The sequence below is a fragment of the Eurytemora carolleeae genome, unplaced genomic scaffold (genome assembly GCF_000591075.1).
Source record: "Eurytemora carolleeae unplaced genomic scaffold, Eaff_2.0 scaffold1237, whole genome shotgun sequence".
Lineage (NCBI taxonomy): Eukaryota > Metazoa > Arthropoda > Copepoda > Calanoida > Temoridae > Eurytemora > Eurytemora carolleeae.
The window spans coordinates 1-26321 of record NW_019397126.1 but is presented as its reverse complement, the minus strand read 5'-3'; the positions used below and the strand labels follow the sequence as shown (position 1 = coordinate 26321).

At 32.8% G+C, this 26321-nt stretch overlaps 4 protein-coding genes and 1 long non-coding RNA gene across 6 annotated transcripts; 2 read left to right on the top strand and 3 right to left on the bottom strand.

The window, feature by feature from the left end:
- Positions 1 to 707: 707 nt before the first annotated feature.
- Positions 708 to 5573, bottom strand: LOC111712158 (KDEL motif-containing protein 1). The gene is made up of 6 exons (XM_023486704.1): positions 5453 to 5573; positions 4521 to 4644; positions 3922 to 3994; positions 3408 to 3492; positions 2312 to 2463; positions 708 to 1249 (listed from the first exon to the last, which is right to left on the bottom strand). The coding sequence occupies exons 1-6, from the start codon at positions 5567 to 5569 to the stop codon at positions 985 to 987; spliced, it is 816 nt and encodes a 271-aa protein (XP_023342472.1). The 5' UTR covers positions 5570 to 5573; the 3' UTR covers positions 708 to 984.
- A 381-nt stretch (positions 5574 to 5954) lies between these two features.
- On the bottom strand, positions 5955 to 8122 carry LOC111712154 (KDEL motif-containing protein 1; the record flags this gene model as incomplete). The annotated part of the gene is given in 4 exon segments (XM_023486698.1): positions 5955 to 6068; positions 6566 to 6658; positions 7305 to 7408; positions 7979 to 8122. Coding segments are annotated over 4 exon segments (381 nt in total), but the record flags the coding sequence as incomplete, so codon positions are not given.
- A 785-nt stretch (positions 8123 to 8907) lies between these two features.
- On the top strand, positions 8908 to 9713 carry LOC111712153 (uncharacterized). The gene is made up of 2 exons (XR_002767396.1): positions 8908 to 9023; positions 9667 to 9713. It is a non-coding gene; the product is annotated as an uncharacterized LOC111712153 (long non-coding RNA).
- Positions 9714 to 10025: 312 nt separating this feature from the next.
- Positions 10026 to 17809, top strand: LOC111712152 (serine incorporator 3). 2 transcript variants are annotated; one of them, XM_023486696.1, is made up of 13 exons: positions 10026 to 10185; positions 10507 to 10600; positions 11262 to 11330; positions 11620 to 11681; positions 12035 to 12198; positions 12623 to 12716; positions 13361 to 13461; positions 14070 to 14166; positions 14814 to 14872; positions 15256 to 15344; positions 15578 to 15675; positions 16317 to 16448; positions 16561 to 17809. In XM_023486696.1, exons 1-13 carry the CDS (start codon positions 10077 to 10079, stop codon positions 16680 to 16682), a joined length of 1290 nt encoding a protein of 429 aa, XP_023342464.1. In that variant the 5' UTR covers positions 10026 to 10076; the 3' UTR covers positions 16683 to 17809. The 2 variants fall into 2 exon arrangements, with proteins under 2 accessions (XP_023342464.1, XP_023342465.1); XM_023486697.1 differs by lacking the exons at positions 15578 to 15675; positions 16317 to 16448; positions 16561 to 17809 and adding an exon at positions 15390 to 15483.
- Positions 17810 to 18834: 1025 nt separating this feature from the next.
- LOC111712148 (synaptotagmin-15) lies at positions 18835 to 25741 on the bottom strand. The gene is made up of 8 exons (XM_023486687.1): positions 25724 to 25741; positions 24570 to 24596; positions 24089 to 24147; positions 23428 to 23475; positions 22749 to 22783; positions 21805 to 21880; positions 20278 to 20367; positions 18835 to 19020 (listed from the first exon to the last, which is right to left on the bottom strand). Exons 4-8 carry the CDS (start codon positions 23436 to 23438, stop codon positions 18873 to 18875), a joined length of 360 nt encoding a protein of 119 aa, XP_023342455.1. The 5' UTR covers positions 23439 to 23475; positions 24089 to 24147; positions 24570 to 24596; positions 25724 to 25741; the 3' UTR covers positions 18835 to 18872.
- Between the last annotated feature and the right edge of the window lie 580 nt (positions 25742 to 26321).

The window sequence follows — 26321 nt, the reverse complement described above, 5'->3', positions numbered from 1 at the left end:
AAAACTCCTGTATAAGACCCTGAAAGTAACTGAGACAGTTTTCCCAATAAGACAATATACACAATACTCAAGCAATCAACCAATCAACACACAAACTAAGAGAAAAGAAAAAAAAATCATTCGAAAAGGCACAAACATGTATAATATATCACAGGTGAAACAATGCATAGTTGATTTTACAATTATAATCGAAGGTTATGAGTATTCACTTGGGCTTGTACTATTTTGTAACATAGTTTTAGTTTCAACGGTATCAAAAGGAATTACGAAATAATTTAAGCTAACCCTACATTTTAAGAATTTCAAAATCTGCCTTTCAAACCCTTGTCTAAGCAAATGTGTTTTAATGTGGTTTTCTATAAAAGAGACTGGTGGATTTATACAAAAATGAAAAAAGGGAACTCGACATAAGTTTCTATTTACATTATGTTACATATATCATCGGTTTTAAGGGAGCCCTTGCAGATTTATCACTTTTAAAATGGAGGGTCATTGAAATCCCTCTGGTACAATCCCTTTATATAATCTTTTTAATCTCGAAATATAAATGCTTTGTGTAAATAATAGGTAATACTAGCTTGGGAACCCAGCTTTGCCTTGAAATTAAGTTTTCTTTATAGAGTTAAAGCTAAGAGCAAAGCTAAGAACATTACCTTGGTTCTACCAAGTTCATCAAATCAAAATTTGAGGCAAATCCGTTCAGGGGTTCCTGAGTTATGACATACAAGAAGAGATTACTACTATATATATATAGATGATGGAAAAATTTGAGTGAGAAAACAAAAAACACACGAGTTTTCTTCGTTTAACAGGATAACTGACTAGTAAGACTAGTTGTTAAATGTCAATGGCAATAATGCAATTACAGTTGGAGATCATGATTTCATAATAATGCTATTTGTTGAAGAAATATTCTAGCAAAAAGCTTAGATGAGATTTTAAACTGGTTTAGAACTAAAATAGAACAGGACATCTAGCTTTTAACTATATAAAAGCCGTTAAAGTCAGTTCAAGCTCTAACATTGCAAATTTATGGCTGGAGTAGACAGAGGATTTCCTGAGAAGTCCCGCCCACAGGTTTAAGAGGTGGGCGTGGTAGCAGAGCACCTGATGGGGGAGCAGGTTGTCTAGAACAAACTGTTGGGCGTTTCTAGAGATTTCTAGAACCTTATCATCATTAGCTTTAGCCCACAAAATCTGATCCTGCACAACAGAATAATTTGTTCTAAGAAGATATTTTTGTTTTAATTTATAAAGTTAAGGATTATGCATGAACACAACAATACATTTTTCCTTGGTGTGTTGATCCAATTCAGACCCTGAGTCATGTATTTTACCGTTTTTACGACAAATTCCATCCCCTTCANCCATCGTATACGCCCAAACTTTTTCTTCATTCACTTTTCGGACAAATAAGTCATAGCTTCATGTTTTGCTTGTCTTGTCAGAACATTTGGTTTGAATATATCAGGCACATACAGGATTAGGGAACAAATTATTGAATCGCGAGAGGTCGCTGAACTCCCTTCCGCCGTTAAGTTTAAAAGTTTTTAATCAAATCCTCATGAGACTCAACCTTGAAATCGGTGATTGAAGAGGTAGTTGGGCGATAAAGTTTAAATAATTTAAATTCGGTCTTAGTTTTGGTCTGACGTTTTATGACTGCAAATATTGAATTATGATGATTTCCCAAGTCCGGCCAAGAAAATTTCGACCTGGTTCAGGATATTTGTGTTTGTTAAGATTGTATATAACTAGATCTCAGCAGTCCTTACAAGTACGGTCAAAATAAAATAAAAATCTCTCTAACTCCTCGATTCGACAAACTTTCAGCTCACCACTATTATTGAGCATCGTTTTGAAGTCTGTTGTTAAATCTGAGATGTCAACTTAACTCTGTTTAAAATTGTTTGTTTTCTTCTATATATTTGTGCAACAGAAATAAAATGGAAGGGAAATCTCTTGACAGTCAACAAAAAAAAAATCGTAATTTGTTTTTTGAAAATCAAAATGAAATAGACATATAGAGTGTGGTCCGACTTAAAATCCATTTATAAAAGGAGTGATCCAGGATTCGGATCCGCAGGCAAATAATATTGATTCTACATATTTTCTACTTTCTACATGTTTAGACCAAAGTTAAAAAAGAAACTGAGAATTCTACCAGCATTAAAAAATAAATAAATTAAGGTACAAAACAAAGAAAATAAAAAAAAAATTATTACAAGTTAAACCTTGAGGCCCAAATTCGATGCTTTATAACGCAAAAAAAGGCTTAAAACCCCCTTTTTGGACTCCCTGTATATTCTACCTGTATGCTGCGACTGTTCCATCAATATTGAGCTGATATTTATAATTAAAGAATGAGAAGAAAGGAACAGGACTGCTCCTCCCTCCGTACTCTTCCATCTCGTCCCGGAAGAAGAACCAGTTGGTGATGGAGGCATTGATAAGTTCGGGGTGCTGCTAGGTCAATAATCAAAATATCTTTTAATATAGTGCTATCTACGCCGCTCACTGCTCAGTGCTGTGGTTGTATCTATTTTTGAATAATTTATTTTTGAAAAATTATAACCCCCTCCTCCCTTATTTTTTACCCCATAAAGTTGATTTTTTAAATTTGATGGTTTTTTCGCTGAATTGGGGGAAATATTTTTTTATTTTTGGGGTAAAATAATTTATTTTGGAGGCAAAATAATTTATTTTTGGGGTAAAATAATTTATTTTGGAGGGAAAATAATGTATTTTTGAGGTAAAATAATTATTTTGGAGGGAAAATAAATATAATTTAGAATTTGCCAACTAACATTCCCGTCATTGCACTGATTTCCCCAATCAAAATTTGAGGCTTACAATCGGACATACATACAAACAGACAGACAAACAGAGATTACTATTTTATATAAAAATTTGACTCCCCTTTAAGAAAAGAAAAATCCGAGGGGGGGAAGGATTATTTTTGAGAGGGGGGGGGGAATGATTTTTCATAAAAATATAGATTAATATAAACCCAGTTCAATAGTACACTGGAAAAATTACCCCCACGCCTGCAAATATCAAAACAGCAATTAATTAATTTCAGTAAACCTAATTGTAAACACTCTAATTCCAGCAAAGGTTTGAAATAAACAGATTCCCAATAAGGTCTCTTGACGTCTTTATTTTGCATTAGAAGTGTATATTTTGTACTGTCACATACTTTCAACATTGGTCTTTCTTTCTTAGAATTTTAGGAATTGACAGTTTCAAATATACAAGGGATTCAAAATTTCCAAAGAATTTTTAACATAAACTTTTGTTTAAATTATTCGTTTTGAATTGATTCTACCGTTATGGTCGCTGGTCAGTGGTCATCTCTGTTATGCTTAGATAAAAAAATGGCCAAAAACTGAATATTTTGAAATTTCCTTTCTAGAAATTTTGATGAGGTCTAATCTTTCCCTCCTACTGTCTCTTCCTTTCCAGAACATTTTCTCCTCCTTTTCTTCCCATCTAATCATTCAAAAATATCTTATTAATTTAAGATGTTCTTGACATTGTTCCAAGTGACCATGTTTTCCCAACATTACCTTTTAAACCTTTATTTGATATTGTGAAAGATATATTTTTATATATTAAACCTTTATTATCCATAGGTGGGAAAGAGGGTAGGGTGTGCGACAAATTTTTTTAAAGGACTAAGTAGATAAAGACTTGCATACTAATAGACTTGGAGTTCAAGCCCCCCTCCCTCCCTATAATAACAACTTTAGAGATGAAACATGTAGGGTGCCCCTGAAAAAAAAATCCTTTTTGGGCGACCCGTTTTTTTTCCAAAAAAGGAATGAGAAAAGGCTGATTTAAAACTAATATTTAATTTCATTTGGGCTTTCTTGACCAACATTTAAAGGGGAAAGGGTAAGTGGGGCAGGTTCAACTTACTGTGTATCCTGGCTACCACACCAGGAGAACATCGGGATATCAGAATTCTTCTCTTTAATCAGGGGCCAGTCACCTGAACAATATATTTTAAGTGTGATAACGATATAACGATATAACTATTGACGATTTAAGATATAACTATTGACGATTGGCGATGGACGATGGACGATTGGCGATTGACGATGGACGATGGACAATGGACGATTGACGATTGACGATTGACGATGAACGATTGACGATGAAGGTTGGACGATGGAGATTGGACGATTGACGATATAACGATTTAACGATTTAACGATATAACGATATAACGATATAACCATAATAATAGCGGTGAATATTTTTCGAACTTCCCCTCCCCCCCGGCCCGGGGGGGGATGATTCATGATGATTCTGGAGGGGGAAGGGTAAAATTGGACATCAGTCTTTTTGATACTTTTTACCTAAAAATTCATTAATTTTCGTCAAAAAATCATTTATTTTCCTAAATTCAAAGAATAAACCCCTAAAAAAAATAACGTCTGTGGAAAAATTATTTTCGAAGTTAGGGGGGGGGGAATTATTTTTCGAGAAAATATACACCCCTGTATACATCCTACCTAGGTTGACCATAATCTCCAGGTCAGGCAGGTTAGTGTGCCGAGTAAACCAGCCTAGTACAGAATCCCAAAACATAGAGAAACCAACATGTTGTCCGTAGCATTTACGATAAATACGATTATCCTAGAAAAAAAGGAACGATCAATCTATACTTTTACAATTTTTTATTAATACAATGTTTATTATTTCTTTGAGTTGTAATATTCCCTTTATTTAATGCTAGCGAAAGTTCCCCGCGTTGCCCGTGGAAATTTTTTGAAAATTTCAAACATTGAAAAAAAAATGTTACCCCCAGGGTGCCCATGGGTTTTCTCAAAAAATGTCAGCCCATTTGGTCTCCCTAGTTCTCCATTCAAAAATTGAGGGAAATCGGCCCAGGGGGTTCCTAAGTCATGATCGGACAAACAAACAGACGAACAGAGATTACAACTTTATATATATAGATTCCATTTAATTTAATATTCCACATTATTGATCTTGTAAAGAAACAAATGTTGTCCGTCGGGAATACTTGAATTTATAACGACAGTCTTTATAACAAATTAAAGGGACTGTAAGCGTAATGTCAAGTGACCTTCCAAGCAAAGATAACAATGCCCGATTCACAACAGTACCCTTAAAAGCTTTTCCAGCTCAAGTAAGAATAAGTTAGTAATGTTTCAATTGTTTTTTTTTCTCTACAAAAGTGACTAAGGCATTTCTACTGCAGGAAAGCATACTGGAATTATCAGAATTAGACACTTTTAAACCTAAAAAAATAGTATCTTCCTTAGTATTGATCAGATAAAAGCTTCAAATGTGCAGTTTTGAATCAGGTTCTTTGCATGGAGGGTCGTCTGAAACATGTGCATACAGTCCCTTTAATATCCTTCAAATTTCGTTAAACTTTCCTGCAATCCCTTTAATAATTTTGTCAAACTTGTTTGACTACCTTTATTACATAATGACACCAGGCATGTGCTCCGGGATTTGCGAATAATTTCTCAGCTTTCGCCAATTTTTCAGCAAACTTGACCCCATTGGACCAGGGAGCAAGATCCTTTATCATCTGGTGGGATNATATTATAGAACCCTATACTCTTTAAATCTCCCTGAAATATTGAGAATAAATCAATCAATGCTTTCTGACAAGATTTCAATCCGTTGTCGTTAATTTCTGTTTATTTTCTCAGATTTATCTAAATATTTTAGGGTAAAACCAAAACAGACAAGGGTAAGTGTTTAGGAGCTCAACACTTGTGGAGGTAGACGTAAAATAGCCTATAGGACATGATACTTAGATAGCAATAGCAATAGCAATAGCAATAGCAATAGCAATAGCAATAGCAATAGCAATAGCAATAGCAATAGCAATAGCAATAGCAATAGCAATAGCAATAGCAATAGCAATAGCAATAGCAATAGCAATAGCAATAATAAGGCAAGACATTTACCTCTGGACAATTACAGTGATCTGGTTGTACAGTTCCCTGTACATAAATAGGACCGTACACTAAGCTTCCATTCACGAGTACTTGTATCCGTACATTATCGCAAGCATGATACACCTATTTAAGAATACAATGTAAAAATTAAATAGATTCAAGTACAATAGATGGCAACGTAGAATTTGTACACTCTCAGTACAGCTGTATGCTGACGTCACAAGTGTCAATTCAGTTTTTGTGTCCGACAAAATTATTAATAATAGTGACAATTTTAGAATAAAGTGCTTATCTTACAGTAAAATAAGTTCAGTTAAATGTGTTCTTTATTTTCTGTTCTTAAATTTTTTATTTATTCTTGGAAAACATGTCAACTTATGTGAGAAAATTTCGAAATTAAGAAACATCTTCAGATTTTACGAATATCTCCTTGCAAATCTATTTAAATATATGAAAACAATAAATTTGTTATCTTCTTTTTTTTGCTTGTATATTAATAATACTTCTAGTTAAAGAAGCAAGGAGGAGGAGGGATTAGAAGAAAAAATATTATAAAATTCAATTATTTATTTTTAACTGGCCCTCTTGCTTTTGAACCCCTTGGTAACTATATTTATTACCTTATATCTGACAATAAAGAACCCGTTATTCTTGTTAAATATCTCAGAGAAGGCTCTAAAAGGGATAGCAGTGTTATCCCCCTCCACAAGCACCTTAATCANGGGCGAGATGATTTTCGATGATTTCTAGGGGGAAAGGAAAATTGAACGTCAACCTTTGTTATTCTTTTGATACTTTATGCCTAAAATTCTTTGATTTTCCACTAAAAACCATTAGTTTAAAAATAAAACCCTAAATAATGATAAATCTTCTGGTAAAAAAAATGATTTTTTGAGAAAATATACTGCAACTCTCAGTTCAAATGTAATTTCCGAGAGTGGAAATGTTTCAAAATATTTAAAGGCTCAACAAGTAATTTACATTTTATTAATCATTATCACGATAAATTTAGATCAGTGCTTAGAATCCATTTCATTTCATGCGGAACCAGATCCTGGATCGATCCAGAAAAAAAGGATCCATATATCATGAACATTTCTTTAGGGTTTTAAGGTTTTATTGCAAATGAAGAATTTTTTCTCTTTCTTCGCTCATTTTTATGTTATAACCTAAAAAAAATTATTCAGAAATAAAGAATTTTTGAACAATCTTTCTTTTTCGTTCAACAGTTCATATTCTGTGGCAAACAGTTTTATTTTCTATAGTTTTTATTGGTATTTTTCCCTTGGATCCTGATGAAGCCAAAAGGTTGCGGATCCAAGAGATCCAGATCCTAGATTATGAGACGAGTCCCCTAACCTCTATACTGTCCTCCAACTTTGTGGTAATGTTAACCCCGGCCTCGTCCTCCAGCTGGACGAAGAAGTATCGACAAGGAAGAGATATCTGAGACGGGTTTAGACCTGGGAAAATTTGTATTTTCAACAAAAAAATCTTGTTAACTGGCAAATCTTGCAAATTTCGAGGTCCAAATACGTACGAGCGACTTGGATTTTAATTAATGTTCTTAATTGTTGTAAATCATAGACTTGGGCAAGAGAATTGAGTTCAGCCCTATGTGACAGATTTTCGCGTCCCCTATAACTTTTGTACATGACCTCGATTTTAAGTAATTTTAACATGAATATTAGTGTCCATTTATTAATACTGAAGAATTAGCTAAGGAGAATAAAATTTCAGGGTCGAGCGCTGAAGCTAGGAAAGGCTGGGGGCCGGGCGCTGCGGCCATGAGTTACATATAAGATGCAAGTACAAATTTGATGGGAGGGGGGTGCGGAGGGAAGGGGGGCCGGACTCAAAAAAAATTGAATAATAAAACATCTAGTAGTTACAAAATAAAAATCGAATTCTAAAATGTAGCTCCTGACATTTCACCTTCTTACCCCATTGGAGGGAACCGTAGAGGGGCGGGGGGAAGGCATGTGTTGTAACGAGGCCAGAAAACAAAATAATGATTAACTTAAAACATTTACCTGGACCCCACACTTTAGTGCTGAATACATAACAGTTTAACCACATCAGCATAAATAAATATAAATACATATTTCTACAATAAATAATAATTAGGAAAAAATAGTACTTTTGAAGTTTACTCAATCTTATCTGGATTTTTAACCAAAAAGCTCGAATTTCTAAGTGAAAACCATTCAACCATCCACAATGACTAAACAATAGTTTGCCTTTGGTGAATACTTAAATCGAAAATTCCTAGTGTANTCAATTTTGAACATGGATCTCACATGTAACACATGGATATAATTGGTCATGTGGGCGCAGCGCCCGGCCCCCTAACATTTCTTAGCCGCGGCGCTCGGCCTCCTAACCGCAGCGCTAGGCCCCTCTAGCCTGTCCTAGCCACAACGTTCGACCCAGAAAATGGCTGAACCTAACCCTAAAATAATAATAAATGAATAATAATTTTGCTGAAAATTAGTGACCATGCATGTGTGCAAAATTGATAGGAGGGGTGGCCGGGGTACAAAAATCATATACTAAGACGGACTCCTTTTATTTAATTCCTCATTTATTAGCTAAGCATAAAAACAATCTTGGGAGGGAAAAATGAACGTTATGAATTTTATGTCTAATTGGAATTATTAGACTGATAGCGATAGATTTCGTAATGCGCATAAACTCAAATTTGCCGCAAATTTTAACGGATTTAGCGAAAAATTCCAGTCGTCTTTATTTTGAAACTTTGAATTTTTTTATTCTTGTTTGTTTCATTGCAACATTAAACAAGAAATAAAAAGTCGAATAAAAATTCTATCCATATTTATGCCTAATTCGTCTAATTGATTTTTAAAAAACTGCTCCATTTTCGATTAATTATTGATCGTTTAGTTCGTAGTTCCATTGATTTGGCATCAATAACAGGTCGTCTTTGAATTCTCTTTGTTATTGATTAAACAGCTGATTCTCCCATACGAATTAATTGCGTTGTAATTCAGAATTTTTGAAAAAATCTGTTCTAGCTTCAAACAGAATTAGTTAAACAAAGAAACATCGAAGAATAAGGTATTGTCCTTCATTTCTAATCTTGCAAGAAGAAGTAGAAATCAATCGATTTATTCCGAAAACCTCTTAAAGTAAAAGTAAAAAACTTTTACTCTAATTTAGAGTTTTGGGTTCCCTTTATTTAGTTTGTTACTTGGTCCTTTTATAGGGTACACGTCAAATTCGTACTACTATAACTCAGTTTATCATTGTGTTCAACCATATAAGATTTTAAGGTATATTCCTTTATTATCATAAGGGGGAGTGCTGATGGGTGGGATTGCCTGGGGCCAGGAACAACCCCAGCGATTCTCTTTAAATAAAATAAATAGATTACCTGAAACTACTACATGGAACCCTANATCAACTTTATTTGTAATATAGATTAATATATAGGTTAGCAAAAAATTGCGTTATATTTAATGGTAACCTTAGATATCTTTTGCAGCACTCTCTAAAATATTGTTGTGAGATAATTGTGTTCAAGAAGTGTACTCTTTAAATAGATTGTTTCTAAAAACATATCTTTGTAACTTCAATTAAAATCTTGTTATTTTTTGCAACTGAGTTAAAGAAGTCCAGGCATTATAAAAAGAGCAAGTGGAGCATAAACATGTCAAGAGATTTTGAAGTATAAGCATGCATCTAACGTATTTATTTTAAGGATGGGTGGGGTTCTAAGCCTTACCAGTCTGGCTTGCTGCTTTACTTCAACAGCTTGTACAGCTGGGTGTGCGCNAACTCTACAGTCTCTAATATTATAGAACTTTACAGTCTACAGTCACTAATATGAGACAACTCTACACTCTTTAATATTATATAACTCTACATTCTCTAATATTATAGAACTCTACAGTCTCTATTATTATAGTACTCTACAGTCTCTAATATTATAGAACTTTACAGTCTACAGTCTCTAATATCATAGAACTCTACAGTCTCTAATATTATAGAACTCTACAGTCTCTAATATTATAGAACTTTACAGTCTCTAATATTATAGAACTCTACAGTCTCTAATATTATAGAACTCTACAGTCTCTAATATTATAGAACTCTACAGCGTCGAGGATAATGTACGGTTTCCTACTGCTGGTCACCCTGGTGGTGTCCTGCCTGATGCTGGCCCCGGGGATCCAGGACTGGCTAACCAAGCTCCCATTCTGTGAGGAGTCACATTCAGGAATCAAATTCAAACAAATTTATCAATTGCTAGAAAGGATTTGTGAAAAAGATTGTAATGCTAAATTTAATTGGTTTCAAATAATCGATTTTTTTGTGGAAAAGTATGAAAGAAGGGCGCGTAAGTCTTATTTTTCAAAGCTTTAAAGTTCTAATTTTCTAACAAATTCCATGGACAATTTCCGGAGTTATTAAGGAGAGTTTTGCAAAAACTAATAAAATAAAGTTTATGGCAGGATTGTATTTCAATGAATGGGACTCAGGAAAATATTTTTTAGGCCAACATAGACAATTGTTAATAATAATTTGAATATTGGTTCAGTGACCTCAGCTATGATGCAGAAAATGGCTGACCTAGGGGTAACTAGTGTTCAAATCAAATGCGATGATGCAATTGGATACCTTGCTGTGTACAGGTACAAAAAGAAAATGTCCTCTTTTTGAACTTATTTAAGCATTTTGAAATTTAGTTTTATGAAGTTGTATTTGTTGTTTGTATTGTATACAGATCCGGTTAAAAAAAGTTAATGGGATTCAGAGGTGGGAATTAATGAATAGTTGAACTAATTCTTTAATAGAACGAGAGTGTACAGTTAAGAGAAGTAGTTCCTACTTTGTATACAAAGTTCAACTCGATATTCAATAAGTCCGACGTCAATTCAAATAATAACTTAATAATGTAGGATATTTAAACGCTAAACTTTTTTATTTGGAACCAAATTTTCTCTATATAAGTCAACCTTATCGTATTAAAATTTGAAGTCCAAATTCAGAACAAGATTTGAGGCAAATCGTTGTAGGGGTTAATGAATTCTGATCTGACATACAGTAAAGCAGAGATTACTACTTTATGTAATACCATGCCTGAAAACTTGACTCAACTGGACGTTTTAAACCTAGCATAGAACATTCCCCTGGTTCTGAAGAGTTTTTCAGTCAAAATTTTGGCAAATCAGTCAAGGGGTTCCTAGGCTATGATCGGGCATACTAACAAACAAAACAGAGATTACTACTTTATATAGATATAGATGAAATTGACCCAAGTCAAGGAATATAGGATTAATGAATAATTTTAAGGATATGCTTCGTCGTGACTCTGTTCTTCCTGGTGATGGCCGTTCTCATGCTGAAGGTCAAGACATCCAGGTATTAAATGACGACTTATCATAGGGAATAACGGGATCACACCCCCCCCCTGGAAAAAAATGGGACGCAACAAAGAATTGGGATATAAATTGTATATCAACTGGTAAGTTTTTGCACTTCTTTAATATTTATATTTCCACTCAAATAATTTTCCGAATTGAGCAGACAAATTTTCTTATCTTTCGCCCCACTTTAGCATTAACATATCTGTTATGATTAGGAGGTGGGATTTTTCAAGAGGTGTAGGAAAAAATTTTTTTTCTAAAAAATATATTTCTCTGGATTTCAGGGATCCCCGAGCTGGATTACAAAATGGATTCTGGGGAGTGAAGTATCTTCTTATCATCGGAGGTAGTCTCTTGTATAATGTATATTGTATGTTTCATTTCCAGTATATCTCAATACAATGAAGACGACTTTCGATTTTAAGTTTGATGCCAATCAAACATTCAAACAGCATTGATACACATAAACATGGAAACAAAGAGAAGCTGTCAATTAGCAGCTTCTTTTTTTTGTTTACTTGTAAACTTGTAAATTGAAAAAAGCTACTTAGAAATCAAAGCTTAAATAAAAAAGTCGTGTTTATTTTATTGATAAAAACGCCGACTACTGGTCAAAAATGTTTTACTTGAACTTTTCTTATTTGAATTACATGCTTTGATTTTTAGAAATAGTTCAGTTTTTAAAAATTAACTTTCCAGGATGTATTGGCGCGTTCTTTATTCCTCACGGTGGGTTCGGACCCACTTGGATGTATGTTGGACTTATTGGAGGCATGCTCTTCATTATCATACAACTTGTGCTTATCATCGACTTCGCGCATTCTTGGGCTGAATCATGGCAGGCGGAGTACTCGGCTTCTCAGGTACAGGTCATTGTGTACATAAACAGTACACGTTATTTCTTGTACCAGCCATTGTGTAAATATAGAATACACGTTTTTTCAAGTACAAGTTTTGTGTACATAGAGTACACGTCTTTTCATATACAATTCAATGTGTACATTAAGAGTACGTTTTTTTTCAGGTCTCAGTCATTGTGTACATAAAGATTACACGTTTTTAATATGTATATATATAAAATTTATTCTTTAAGATGAATAAAAAGAATTTTTGATCATCATAACTGTCCTTTAACAAAGCAAGGAGTAATTTGACTATGTCAGATAGAACTACTTTATTGTGGCCAAGATTGAACTGGACAAGTAGTTCAATTAGCAATATACCTACCTAGTTAAACTAGTTCATTAATTCCTACACCTCAGTTTATTATTATTTAACTTAATTCAGGATCAGCGTTGGTTCTACGCACTTCTGGCCTTCACCGGTGTTTTCTACCTCGCAACCTTCATCTCCATCATCCTAGCCTACTCATACTATACTGGTAATTAACACTTTATATTTTATTACTAGGCTTCCATCGCACCCATCTTCGATATTAACTTTTTATTGTTGTTCTATCTGCGGCATTTTCCCTTCTTTATTTATTAAAGAATAACAAATTAAAATATGCGGATTTATTGACTTTTTTTGTGGATTATAAAAAAACCCGATTTTTTAACCATCCATAAACCTTCCCTGGGGTCCTGTGAGGTTCCACAAAAAAATTGGGTCCGATCGGTTCCGTCGTTTTTAAGTTTATTGGATACAAACGGACAGATAGATAAGCAATCACTTATACACAGTGTACAGTGTACACCATACCTCTCTTTTTTTAGGAACTGTACATGGACACTGTAAACTGTACGAGTTTTTATCTCCTTGAATATTTGTTATTTCAAATTTGTGAAAAATCTTTCATCCTTATTGTACAGCATATCTCTATTATTAGGTGCTGAGTGTACATGGACATTGTACAGCATATATCTTATTAGGAACTGTACATGGAAAACATACAGCATATCTTTACTATTAGGAACTGTACATGGACATTATACAGCATAACTTTTCTTTTAGGAACTGTAAACTACACGAGATCTTTTTCTCCTTGAATGTTTATAATTTATGTACATTTATGTATATTTTTAGGAACTGTACATGGACAATGTAAACTGCATGAGTTCTTTATCTCCTTGAATATGCTCCTCTGCATTATCCTCTCTATAACTTCAGTTCTACCAATTGTACAGGTTAATTCACGTCAATATTGTAAATGGGTTTTTAATGGTTTTTAAAAACTTTTGATATAACTTCCAAGATTTTCAAACTGTTTTAAGTTTAGGTTTGCTTTTAATAAACTTTGTAATATTTGTTTCATAAAAATAATGGAAAACAATCCTTAAGACTCGTTCGTTTTTGGTTCGTCTTTGGGTCGTTTTTGGTTCCTCTTTGGGTCGTCTTTGAGTCATCTTCGGGTCGTTTTTGGGTCATCTTTGGGTTGCTTTAGGTTGTTTTTGTCTATATTTTCTGTCAGGGCCAAAATTTGGCAGAATGTTAGAATGAAAAATTTGAAAACAAACAAACAAACCATAATTCCAAATTGGATCCTGAAAGAAAATACAGGCAATATATTTCGCTAAAACTTTGGCATCATCTGGAGTTCGTCCTATAATATTACAGATATAAGCAAAAACATAAATAAAAATGCTATCCAATGAATAATACAAACCAAAAACTTGAATAATTAAAGAAAAGAAAAAACAAGAAAGTTTTGTAACCTTTAAAAAAAGAAATTTGTCAAATGAATAATGTCAAAACAAATCAAATTTAAAAAGAAAAATAAGAAGATGTTGTTTAGGAACATCAACCTAACTCTGGTCTACTCCAGTCCAGCTTCGTGTCTCTGTACATCATCTACCTTACCTGGTCCGCCATGTCCAACCAACCTGACCCAGGCAGGGGGCAGTTGTAATTGAAGAGACTGTAAAAAGTTGTATGTACTATTCTCAACAGTTCCCTTTAAACCTTTATCTAAATCTAAGCAACAATAAGGAAGATATCAACGATTTCCTTTTTTAGAAAGTGTTTGACTCTTCATTGTGTATCTATTGGTTATATCCACAAGTTTGTTTTTATAGACAACCTACAATTGAAAATAATCATAAAGCTTGGATACCTTATTCATTCTTGACAATTTACTCAATTATGAAGGATATTAAACAAACAAGGATATCTTCTTTATTCTTTATTATTGTTGTTAATCAGGCATAGGGCTTGGATACCTTATTCATTCTTGACAATTTACTCAATTATGAAGGAAATTAAACAAACAAGGATATCTTCTTTTTTCTTTTTTATTGTTGTTAATCGGGCATCAAACTCTTTAAACGGAGAATCACTTAACATTACTTTGACATAAACTTGTAATTAGAAAATAAAGGGTTTTACAAGTGTACCACTAGTCATGACATGCGATAATTCACAATTTCTTTATAAGTAGGGGCTTGTCATTTTCCATTTTCAAGTTCCCCTATTCTTGGATTTTCCTAAATGTGGTTTGCCTTTTGTGTGAAATCAATATTTGAATGTCCCCTGGAACTAGGTTGTAAACCGGATCTGGCTGAGCTTGTGTTCGGGAATAAAACCCAGACCAACACCGAGGTAACAAGTGCTTAGGATTCATTTCATTGTTATGTGGATCCGGATACTGGATCTGCCATGAAAAAAAATGGATCCAGATCTTGGTCCTTAAATTTCTTCTTACCTTAAGAAGAGCTTTCAAATTAGTTTTCATCTTTTTTTCTTAATTTTATACTAAACCCACTCAGACTCAAAAATTATAAATTCTCTCTTTTTTCAAACAGTTGAGGTTTGGATTTTGAGAGCAAAAAGTTATTTTTAAGTTAGCAATTTAAAAAAAAAGAAACTTAAACTTTTATTAAACAAAGATGCCTGGGCTGAATAACCAGGACTTGAAATTTTGTTCCACTACTGAAGTCTTGAGCTATCCCTGAAACTTGTGATTTGATTTGTTTTGATTAAAGGGCGAGGATGGAAGTAGTCCTAGTATGGATACTGCCGGTATCATTGGGTTGATTGTTTGGTTCTGCTGTGTACTCTACTCTAGCATTAGGTAATATAATTTAACCAGACTAACTATGTTTATTGTATACTCTAGGACTAGTTCTACTGAACAGGCTGCTAGACTAACTATGTATACTCTAGGACTAGTTCTACTGATCAGGCTGCTAGACTAACTATGTATACTCTAGGACTAGTTCTACTGAACAGGCTGCTAGACTAACTTTGTGTACTCTAGGACTAGTTCTACTGAACAGGCTGCTAAACTAACTATGTATACTCTAGGACTAGTTCTACTGAGCAGGCTGCTAGACTAACTATGACGGATACTATTCATCTGACCGACCCTGAGAGTAGTTCAGTAAATGAGGGAGAATCTTCAGGTTGGATTTAACCATGAAATCAATTAATCAATATCAAATTAATTTTCTTTTTTAAATTATATTTTTTATCATCACGAGCGCCCGAGGGTGGGAAAATATTCATTGTTCGGCAGACATGAATAACATCAGCAAAAATAATTCTCATCAATAATGCAAAGTTGACAATGGAATAGTTACGAAGGAAAAATTGTCACAACAATATTTACTTCAAATTTATCTTTTAGTTCATCGCATTTGTATAAATATAACCTGATATAAATAATGTCGTTGTATTTTTATATGACCTTCTTAATAAAGAGGACTCTGACCGATTTACAATGGTACCCTTTACGTCTTTATTGGATCAATAATGTGGAAGATTTATTTGTTTTTATAGCTTAAAAGGAGTTTATTACTGACAAGTTTTTAATGTTTTTATGGATACAGTTGTGAATTTTTTAGAAGGAGGGTCACGTGAAATTACCCTAAATTAACATTTTAATTAATTGTCAAGGGATCTAATTTAATAAATTTGAGCTACCTATCTGTTTAAATTTGAATCACCGATTCAAAGTTTAAGATTCATGAGGATTTGAGTCGGTGATTTAGAATTTGAACCGGCTAGTTCGGCGACCTCTCCTATTCATAAAGTATTGTCCTAGGTTCCTCTGACTCCGAGCATGATGGAGTCCACTACTCCTGGTCAATGTTCCACCTGATGTTCGCCCTGGCTACCCTCTACGTCATGATGACCCTTACCAACTGGTATGCTCCTGGGAAGGATATCTCTATAGGTAATAATTATAATAATAATAATTAAAATCAACCTTAAATTCTCAAATCAGGCTTGAGAATCTTTCTAATTAGTTAAATCCCGATTATTCTTATTTTTCTATTTTCCTTTAGAAACTATCTCCTCCAACATGTCAGCTGTCTGGGTGAAGATTATTTCATCTTGGTTCTGCTTCGCGATCTACATGTGGACTTTGGTAGCTCCTGCAGTCCTTCAAGATAGAGATTTTTCTTAAACCTTGAACCTAGATACTACTGTAGCTCCAATAGTCCTTCAAGATAGAGATTTCTCTTAAACCTTGAACCTAGATACTACAGTAGCTCCTGCAGTCCTACAAGATAGAGATTTCTCTTAAACCTTGAACCTAGATACTACAGTAGCTCCTGCAGTCCTTCAAGATAGAGATTTCTCTTAAACCTTGAACCTAGATACTACAGTAGCTCCTGCAGTCCTACAAGATAGAGATTTCTCCTAAACCTGAACCTATATACTACTGTAACTCCAGTAGCACTTCATGATAGAGATTTCTCCTAAACCTGAACCTATATACTACTGTAACTCCAGTAGCACTTCATGATAGATATGCCTAGAATGGGCCTATAATGTTCCTTTAAAACATCCTATTTATCTAACTGGAAAGAGAAAATTGCCAAGATTCATCCTATGTTGAATATTCATTCTTATATAAATTATAGTTTAATTTCGCGTATCAAATCAAAATCATCATAGTTTAACAATTTTTATAATTTAGTTAAGGGTTACCTTCAAAGAATTACACTCACATAAAGTTAAATCTTGCCATTTGCAAGATAATTAGATTGATAATTTTTCAAAAACATCAAATGAGTGTACCAGGAGGACCAAAAATTTCATTTGTTTTTATATGAATTCTTAGTTGTTTAACCCTATATATTTATTTAATCATTGTGCATATTATTTAGATGACTATCCATTTAAGACTCAACTAGATAACATTCTTCGTGCAATTTTTGTCGCAGCTTCACTTCAATATTGTCTTCACTATTTAACCCTTCGTGTGAATATGTTGTATAGGTGTAATGTAGAAGGTTACATAATATTTTGAATTCAACCATATTTCAGAGGATCGTCATTGCAAGCTAAAGTAACCTGGAAAACTTGGCGAGCAAAATTTCAGTTCCAATTTCATATTTAGATTTTCATGTAAACCTAATACTCTCAAATCTAGTCAGTTAACCGTATGGACATCTAATATTAAAATAATGACAAAACTCAACATCTCAATTTCATATTATTATGTAAAATTTGAGACGTCAGAATGTTATACTTTCTACTAGATTATTGTATAAATATTAGATGTAGAATAAACATGTTTTTTTCTTATTACTAAGTTTTCTTACTAAACTTCCAAGATATTTCGCGCATATTTTCCTTGCTATAGTTTTCGAACTGTTCTGTTAATCCATTTTAATATACTTGGATCAACTAAATTTCGATTATTTTATTAGTTAATTAATCGTAATTACCCTAATGAGTTGCCCAAAAAATGGTTAACATTTTTATCAAATTGTGTTGAAGAAACCTGCAGGAGAATTAAGTAACAGATCAGTTCAAATAGTTTTTATTCAAAATGTTGAAAAAATTTATTTTCATAATTTACTTGTCAATAGCTGATCCAAATTCTGGATGAGCATATTTTAAGTCAAACAACCTCAAATGTTCAAATTAATAGAAAAAGCGTAGTTTTTTATTCTAAATGAGGGAAAACAATTATTTTCATAATTTACAAATCAAAATTTTGGACGAGCATATTTTAAGTCAAACAGTGGTCATCGTTTTCAGATCCGTTTTAAACATTGAGGTTTTAATATGCTTTAAACCTGATCTGAAAGAATCTTATATTTTATATTTATTTTTATATTTTATGGGAAAGCTTCATTTCTATGCAATTGCACAAATTTGTCTCTGACAAGTGACTTTACAGACCTCTACCTTAAACGATTTTGACGATCGTTTTGGTTAAGTTTTGTCGGAAAAAAAACATTACATAATGTTATAAAAACAAACTTATTGAGCATACTGCTTTGAAAATAGTTACATATTTTTGAAAAATCTGAAATGCCAAAAACCTAAAATATTTATAAATATTTTTTTCTGTAAAAAATAACAACAGACAAAAAATTATAAAAAGAAAAAGAGAAAAGTTTATGTTTGTAACTAATTGTGATTTGCATCGAATTTTGATTAATTGGTTTTCATTGAATTTTGATTAATTAATTTGCATTGAATTTTAATTAATTGATCGATTAGTTTGCACTAAATCTTAAGTTATTGGTTGATTTATTTGCATTGAATTTTAATCAATTTATTTGCCTTTTAATTTAGATTTATTCATTGAATTTTTGAATTGTATTGAATTTTAAATAATTTATTAATTAATGTGCATTTAATTTTGATTAGTTGATAGATAAATTATTATTGCTTGATGACTGTTTGAACTGCCTGCCTGCCACTGTTCTAAACCAAGCCCACTACAGAAAGCATACGGACCAACGGAACTTCTTCCAAGCACTTGCTTAACTCCTAGCGCAGACCTGAATATTAAATCAATAATCATAAAGTGAAAACCAGAAAACAGTGGGATAGAAAGACGACATTAAGGCAAAAAACTATGTATTGTGTTAGATGTTGTTACAAAGCAAATAGTTTTACTAGTAGATTAAAAATCATTTATAAAACGAGTTGACTCAAATATTTCTAAATAGATGTACATTGAACTTTTTAAAATCTGAACTTGAGTCTAAAAGTCGTCTTCCTATTCCAGAGTTTTCTGGTGCTTAGTGTAAAAATGCACAACTTCGAAATTGTACGTGTGTGTGTGTTAGTATTTTGCCTAGAATGAAGGATAAATGAAACAAAAATAAAAAATGGATACAATGGAGACTGGAGAGGAGGAATAAATCGTTTCGAAATAATACCACACGTGGATAACAAGTAGTTTCTTAGTTTATTTTTTTTTAAATATTTGCGGCGCTTAAGGTTTAAATTTGACATTGTAATGTTTGGATTTAGAATGAACGATTTTTAAATTTGTAAAACTTTTCAATTTTTTCTAGAACTTTTAAAAAATAAACAAGTTAATGACTACCTCTGATAATGTGAAGAAAATAATGTAAATTTTATGAAAGAAATCTGATTTGTCTTAGATAAGATTAATTAGTTTCCTAGTTTTGTAATCCCATCATAGTCATTTTTTTACTAAAAACATGGCGTCCTCATTCCTCGTGCAAATATGAAGTTTAATCTGATCAATAATGTGAAAGAGAACGTGGGTTTTCTGGCTTAATTTTGATAATATCTTCATTGTTTCTGAAGCAAAAAAGCGAAAGTTGTACGTAAGCAAAGAAACCACTTATGAAATTAAACATTTTTTAAAATGAAAACATGGATATCTAATTCATACTAAACTTGATAAGACAACGCTTATAAGATTACCGCAGTGGACTCTATCACTGCAAGGGTCATTTGAAATTACTTTTTAGTTTTGTTCAAGATGTCCCCTAAAATCTAAGAAGTTTTAAAATATGTTAAAAAATCTGTTTTTCACTGAGGAAAAGGCTAATGTTCAAAATTTGAAGACATGTATTTAACGCAGCTTTAAGAGATTTAAATTTTAAAAAATGTTAGACCTTGTCGGTTATGTCGAATCCATTAGAAAACCGAAAATACTCGAATGCTAAAAAACTGATTTAATATGACGCCTTATACGAACGCAAACCTACAGGGTGTCCCACGAAACCTGACAGTTGAGAGACTGTGAACAGTCATGCTTCGTGGGACACCCTTGTTACCTAGAACACAGGCTGACCACACATGAGACTCCGTCTAGGAATGTTGAAGGAAGAAGGATACTAAACCTCTCATTGAAACAAACTTCTTCACTATAGATATATAACACAATGATAACCAAAAAACTAGAAGTCGTCTTATTTCTTTTCTAGTTTCTGATTACCACGGGAATATAAATATCATAATGAATTATCAAAAAGTGAGACCCATAAATCATAGAATAAGAAGACAATATTCTAGTAATTTTATGTATGCAAATGGTTTTACCAGTTGCTTTGTGTACAGTTTCACAATTGCTGAGTTTCATGTCAAAATTTATAAAAATTGGGTAACAGTCGTCTTCCAAATCCAAAGTTTTTTGGGTCTCACTGTATTAAATACTGGATGTCCCAAGAAACATAGGTAGGTAATTATTTGAATCCATTCTGTAATATCAAATCATGGGACGTACTGTGACCCCCTCTCGAATCTAGATGAACCTCGAAACATTGTCAAGGTCGGCGTCCCCCTTTGGCCCCCATGGCACCCTACAGGCCCCAAGGTACTAATGCAAGGAAAATTATTTGCAGTTGCGTATACTCTGCGTACATATTGAAACCAATTCTCTCTGGGCGGAATTTGTAAACAAGAATAGATTCGTTAAGTATCCGAGGAGGTTAAAAGCATTAAATTTTGATAATTTTGATAATTCACATAATAGTTTCCTATGACCATAATATTTCATTGATCTTTTATGTGAAAGATGGATCCCATATCAGGCTTCGACAGTCGTCTTGGGTTTACATTACCACCCAGAGACAGTACACTGCAGTACAAAAGATGTGTACACCTTTGAAATAACTGTCATTGCATTATAACCTTGACAGGCCCTATCAAAGATTTTTGAAAGGGGGGGGGTTCACATTTATGAAATGAAGCGCTGCAGGCGAAATTTTTTAACGCAATTATAATCGAAAAACGGGCATTTTTTAACACATATGTATATTATACGAACTGACATTTTTGAATACATATTGTCAATTTTAAAATTGATAAAAACAACATCAATGATGAAGATTATTACTTTAGTTAAAGGAAAAAATTCAAAAATCAACGTTACATTTCTTACAATTTTGGATGTGTTATCAAATCATTAAAATTAAACAAAATATTTATTCAAAAGTTTATTTCCCCTTTCCTGTAAAGAGATTATTAACGTTAAGATTTTAAGATATTTTGGTAAAAACAATAATATTAGGAATTAGTATTCAACATTTATAAAAATCTGAAGTCTCAAGTAAAATTCATAAAAACAAATCTTGTTTAGTAAATACATATCTTGCAACAGACACAATATGGTCCTCAAATTCTCAAATTTATTAATCTCACTATATGTTAAGTCAATGTGGAAAACAACTTCGCTGCCTGTGCATTGTGCCCCCCCCCCCTGACACCTTGTAACTCATCTTTGCATATTTAATAAGTTTATAAAGACCCCCCCCTCCAAATAAATGTTTTAAAAGGATTAAACAATAAATTTATAAATTTACCTTATATTAATGAGTCGAGTCTTCTTGGCTTTAATTACCCGCTTTCCTTCGAACAATGTAACTTTCACATAAACGTCTAAAATAGAATATTAATAGACAACACAAAAAAGGCAGACCACATTTTGGAATATCAGGACTATGAAAATTTGGTTGTTTTTGTTTTATATGGTATACATGTGAAAGTAGGTTGACGACTGCATGTAACAAATAAATTCAATGTTCTAAGAAGACTTTCAAGTCGTCTTGCTACTGTCATGTTTCGTGGGACACCCTGTATAAAAAATTATATTATATTTCCTTTTCTGTAGCTTTGAAGGAAAACAAGGTTGAAGGAACTGTATATATTATACAACATTGACCCTCAAGTTAAAGCGTTACATGCCTGCAACCCCCTTTAGTCTTTTCTTCTTTTTGACGATATTTTGTTTTTTGTCTTGAATTAAGAGATGAACTGTTCTTCAATTTAATTCTTTGCTGCATAATTTCGCAAATCACTTTAAAGAGAATCACAATTGATTAATTATCGATTTTCAAATTGAAAAACGGGGAAAACTTAATCTTAAATTTGCGTAGACAATTTGCGAAAATTCATTAAAAAAAATTTTGGGAATACATAATTTTTTTTTCGTAAAATTTCACATCGTTTTCGCATTGCGAAATTTTGCAAAAACTTAGCTAAATGCGTACAAAAAATTTCGCACTTTTTCGCAAAACGTTTTGTTGGCTACACACCCTACATGCAACCCTTTTTTTAAATGTAGAGAGTTTTTGAAATTACGTCGACAGACCCTTTAAGTGTATATACTAAATTTCTGTGTACCCTGTATTTAAAATTGAATTTTGCTCTGTCAGAAATATCAAAAAGACTAATATTGGCTCGGCACAAAAACAAGAAAAAACAACAATTATTTAAAATATTGTTTAAAAAAATTAATTTTGAATGCCTGCATCTCTATCCTGGACTGGTATTGACAGGATTCTAATTGTTCATCAGATCAAAACAGACAAGAAGTCAGGAATTTTAAATTACTGGGTGTCTCGATAAATATAAGGATTTTTAACCTTGTGGTGTCTCAGTAAACATGAGAATTAACTGACTTCAATAAAAATTCCTTCTATTTTAAAGTTAATAAGTACAAAGTTTACATTAAAAATAATACTACTGAGCTTTTGTATCTTAAAAAATATAAGGGTCACTCACAAAGGATGAGATTTGGAGATGTAAGTATAAAATTTGTCAGTCTTTGTTTTAATATTTAATGTTTTCTGCTGTAAACTAGATTCTGTCTTATTGCCATCAATGGAAGATTAAATGCAAAAACCAACAATCAATCTTCAAATCGTTTCATGCCGTCATTTAAATCTTATTTTTTGTACAGATATACCCTGTATTTAAATTTGGGGTTAAAGTGGTTTTTACTTAATTCAAAAAGTTTTAATAATGAAAATTTTTAACTTTAAGTATATTGATTTTGTTCTCAATACATATCAAATGTTACCCAGAATTTTGGAGAAATCGTTGTAAAAATAAAAATAGTAATCAATTAAAATCAATCGGGTCAATTATTAATTTTTGATTCGTTAAATGAAAAAAGATTTTTTTTTTTTAGTTTTAATCTTTTCCTGGCAGTCATAACCCCAAGGGTTAATCTCCCTGGTTCAGGTTCATATCTAGGATTAAGTTAATTAAGAAATTTTTATTTTTGAACAATTGTTTATTTGAATAAAAAAAGTAGGTTTATTGAGTTTTAAAATGTCCGTTGTGACGGAAGTAAGGCAAAATAGTCCAACGCTGTTCAGAAAACAATATTCTTAAAATTTGATTTTTCTAATTCCTATATCTTTGCAACCTGATGGTTTATAAACCTTTCACATTTTTCCAACTTAGGATATTGGATCTCACAGAATCTATAGTTCGATATATCAAAGGTTGCAGGTTGCAAAGATATAAAAATAAGAATATTTTCATTTAACAAAATTTGTTGAAGCACCGGAGCCAAATTCCACTAAGTAGCATCATTCGTCAAATCTTTTTGGATAAACTTTATCATTCAACAACATTTGTTGGATAAACCTTATCATTCATCAACATTTGTTGGATAAACCTTATCATTCATCAACATTTGACTAATAATGCTCCAAGTTGAATTTGTTAGATTTAAATTTTAGATTTCTGAGAATGTATCAATATCAATATAAAATATCAGTTTGCAAAATGAAAGGATTGGAAAATTAGAGTTTGAGGCCAGTGTCAAATCTTTGAATTTTTTCCATTAGAATTGACCTGAGAGAGATTTGAAGACGGTCAGCGAGCAGCTGGGTCAACTCAGCTTCTACACTTTCCTGAACATCATCAATCAGTTTAAGGGACTCTTCATTCATAGAGAGGAATGTCTGATTCACTTTGGAATAGGTTAAGTCATGTCAATCTTTTAAAATATACTTGTTTTTAGATTTTATCCTACAGGGTTACTCACAGAGGATAAAACTTTAATGACGACCTAAAACTCTTTGATTCTGACGATCTGAGGTTTAAACTTTATCTTCGGTCTTATAGTTTTTGTACTTTTACTAAATAATTTGACAAAGCAACAAGTTTAAAGCTAAAGAGAACTATCAGTGTAAGAAAAGCTACGTCAAAAAGTCTCATCCTTTGTGGAAAACCCTGTATGTTTACCAATACAAATTGAAAACGATCTATTCATGATGTGGACCACCATGTATGATCGTAATATTGTGTAAAAATAAAATGATATAAAACTTACTTTGAGATCTAATCTCTCCTCCCGAACCTAAACAAAAATACAAATTATTTACGCACTTCCAAGAATTGTATTTCTGACATTTATATTTCTCAGAAACCATAGTTTTATTCTATTCTAAATCTGTTCTAAATAAACCCTGCCATTTCCAAAATATGGCCTGCACTGCCTTTTTTGTGCTTTCATAATTAATGAAGATTTAAATTCTTTAATTAAATTTCAATCAAAGACGACATTCGGCTTCAAATCGTCTTGCTTCTGACATTTTCGTGGAACATCCTGTATAAAGTTTATATTTCAATTAAAACATACAATGATGCCGACTATAAATAAAAATTACATTTTTATAGTAAAAGATATCAGGATTATAATCATTTATTGTCCATATACTGAAATACTTTGGGGGGAAAATGCGTCTTTGAATAAACATTTTCAAAGTTACATTTTTAAGCCTTTCAAACGCAAGAAAATTCCAGATTGATCCCTGAAAACCCCCTGGAAACCAAAGATTTTATTGAGTCAACAAAGTCCCCCTTNTAAAAATAAACTCTACGGCATAAAACGATAAAATAAGTGCAATTTATTATTCTAAAATCCTTGGTTCTGATGAAAACTTCCTTGATTATCTATCTATCTAAAATCAATTGTCTTTTTTCAAGTACTAGGCTGGCAGGGTGGCGCCCATCTTCTATTTCAATTGTGAACATTTTCTTTTTGTAGACATTGTAAAACAAAAAGTTGATTGACTTCAAGTTCGCTTATAAGCTTTCTTTCATGAAAACCTTATACTTGTACATCGTGCAGCTTATTTTTGATACACACTTTTACCAAGATATCCATCAAAGGCGACTCGAAAATGGTCTTTCTAAGTCATGTTTACTGGTTAACCCTGCTCCTGGAGTTCTAAATCAACTCTAAACCCCATCCGGATAGTGTTGAACCTTGGACCTGGAGTTTTCTATCATCTGTAAACCCCATCTGGAGGGTGTTTAAACCTGAACTGGAGTATTTGCTATAAACCACGACCCAGAGAGGGGTTAACCCTGCACCTGGAGTTCTCTGTCAGCTGTAAACCCCAACCCAGAGAGTGGTTAACCCTGTACCTGGAATTCTCTGTCAGCTGTAAACCCCAACCCAGAGAGTGGTTAACCCTGTACCTGGAGTTCTCTGTCAGCTGTAAACCCCAACCAAGAGAGTGGTTAACCCTGTACCTGGAGTTTTCTGTCAGCTGTAAACCCCNTCTTTAAAAAAGTTTGAAATTTTCAAAAATAACCCAGTCTTGTTCGAAGGAACTGTTTACTCCTTCAAACTCTAATTTTCTAATTTTTGACTATTTGACCAGGTACCATTCCAACCTTTCTCCGATTCTGTGTTTAAAATACGAATTTCAGATTTCAAGGGTTGCAAAGGTACTAATCAAATAACAATCTGTCTTTTTCTACCTTTTTATTTGATTTTTCATGCTCCAGAACTGTTAATCGTAGAACCTGAAACATTTTTTAAAAAATCTAAAATTTTACTTTTTTCCCATAATATTAAATATATTCTCTGCATAAAAAGTACCTTCCACCCTTCCCATAAACAGCCCCTTCCATCCTTCCCATAAACAGTCCCTTCAATCCCCTCCTTCCAATTGACAGTCCCATCAATCCCTTCCTTTCCATAAACAGTCCCTTCAATCCGTTCCTTGCAATAGACAGTCCCATCAATCCCTTCCTTATCATAAACAGTCCCTTCAATCCGTTCCTTCCAATA

Bases quoted from the DNA above. Each gene is read 5' to 3' on its own strand.
- LOC111712158 (XM_023486704.1), bottom strand. From the start codon at position 5,569: ATGATAAAGGATCTTGCTCCCTGGTCCAATGGGGTCAAGTTTGCTGAA. The intron at 3,995-4,520 runs GTAGGATGTATA...TATATTGTTCAG, and splicing joins GGAGATTATGGTCAACCTAG to GTGACTGGCCCCTGATTAAA. The intron at 3,493-3,921 runs GTAAGTTGAACC...TTGAATGATTAG, and splicing joins TGTGGTAGCCAGGATACACA to ATGGGAAGAAAAGGAGGAGA.
- LOC111712152 (XM_023486696.1), top strand. From the start codon at position 10,077: ATGTACGGTTTCCTACTGCTGGTCACCCTGGTGGTGTCCTGCCTGATG. The intron at 12,717-13,360 runs GTAATTAACACT...GTATATTTTTAG, and splicing joins AGCCTACTCATACTATACTG to GAACTGTACATGGACAATGT. The intron at 15,676-16,316 runs GTTGGATTTAAC...GTATTGTCCTAG, and splicing joins AAATGAGGGAGAATCTTCAG to GTTCCTCTGACTCCGAGCAT.
- LOC111712148 (XM_023486687.1), bottom strand. The intron at 21,881-22,748 runs GCATTCAAAATT...ATTCTATTTTAG, and splicing joins AGTCCAGGATAGAGATGCAG to ACGTTTATGTGAAAGTTACA. The intron at 20,368-21,804 runs GTAAATTTATAA...ATATATCTATAG, and splicing joins ACTCGACTCATTAATATAAG to TGAAGAAGTTTGTTTCAATG.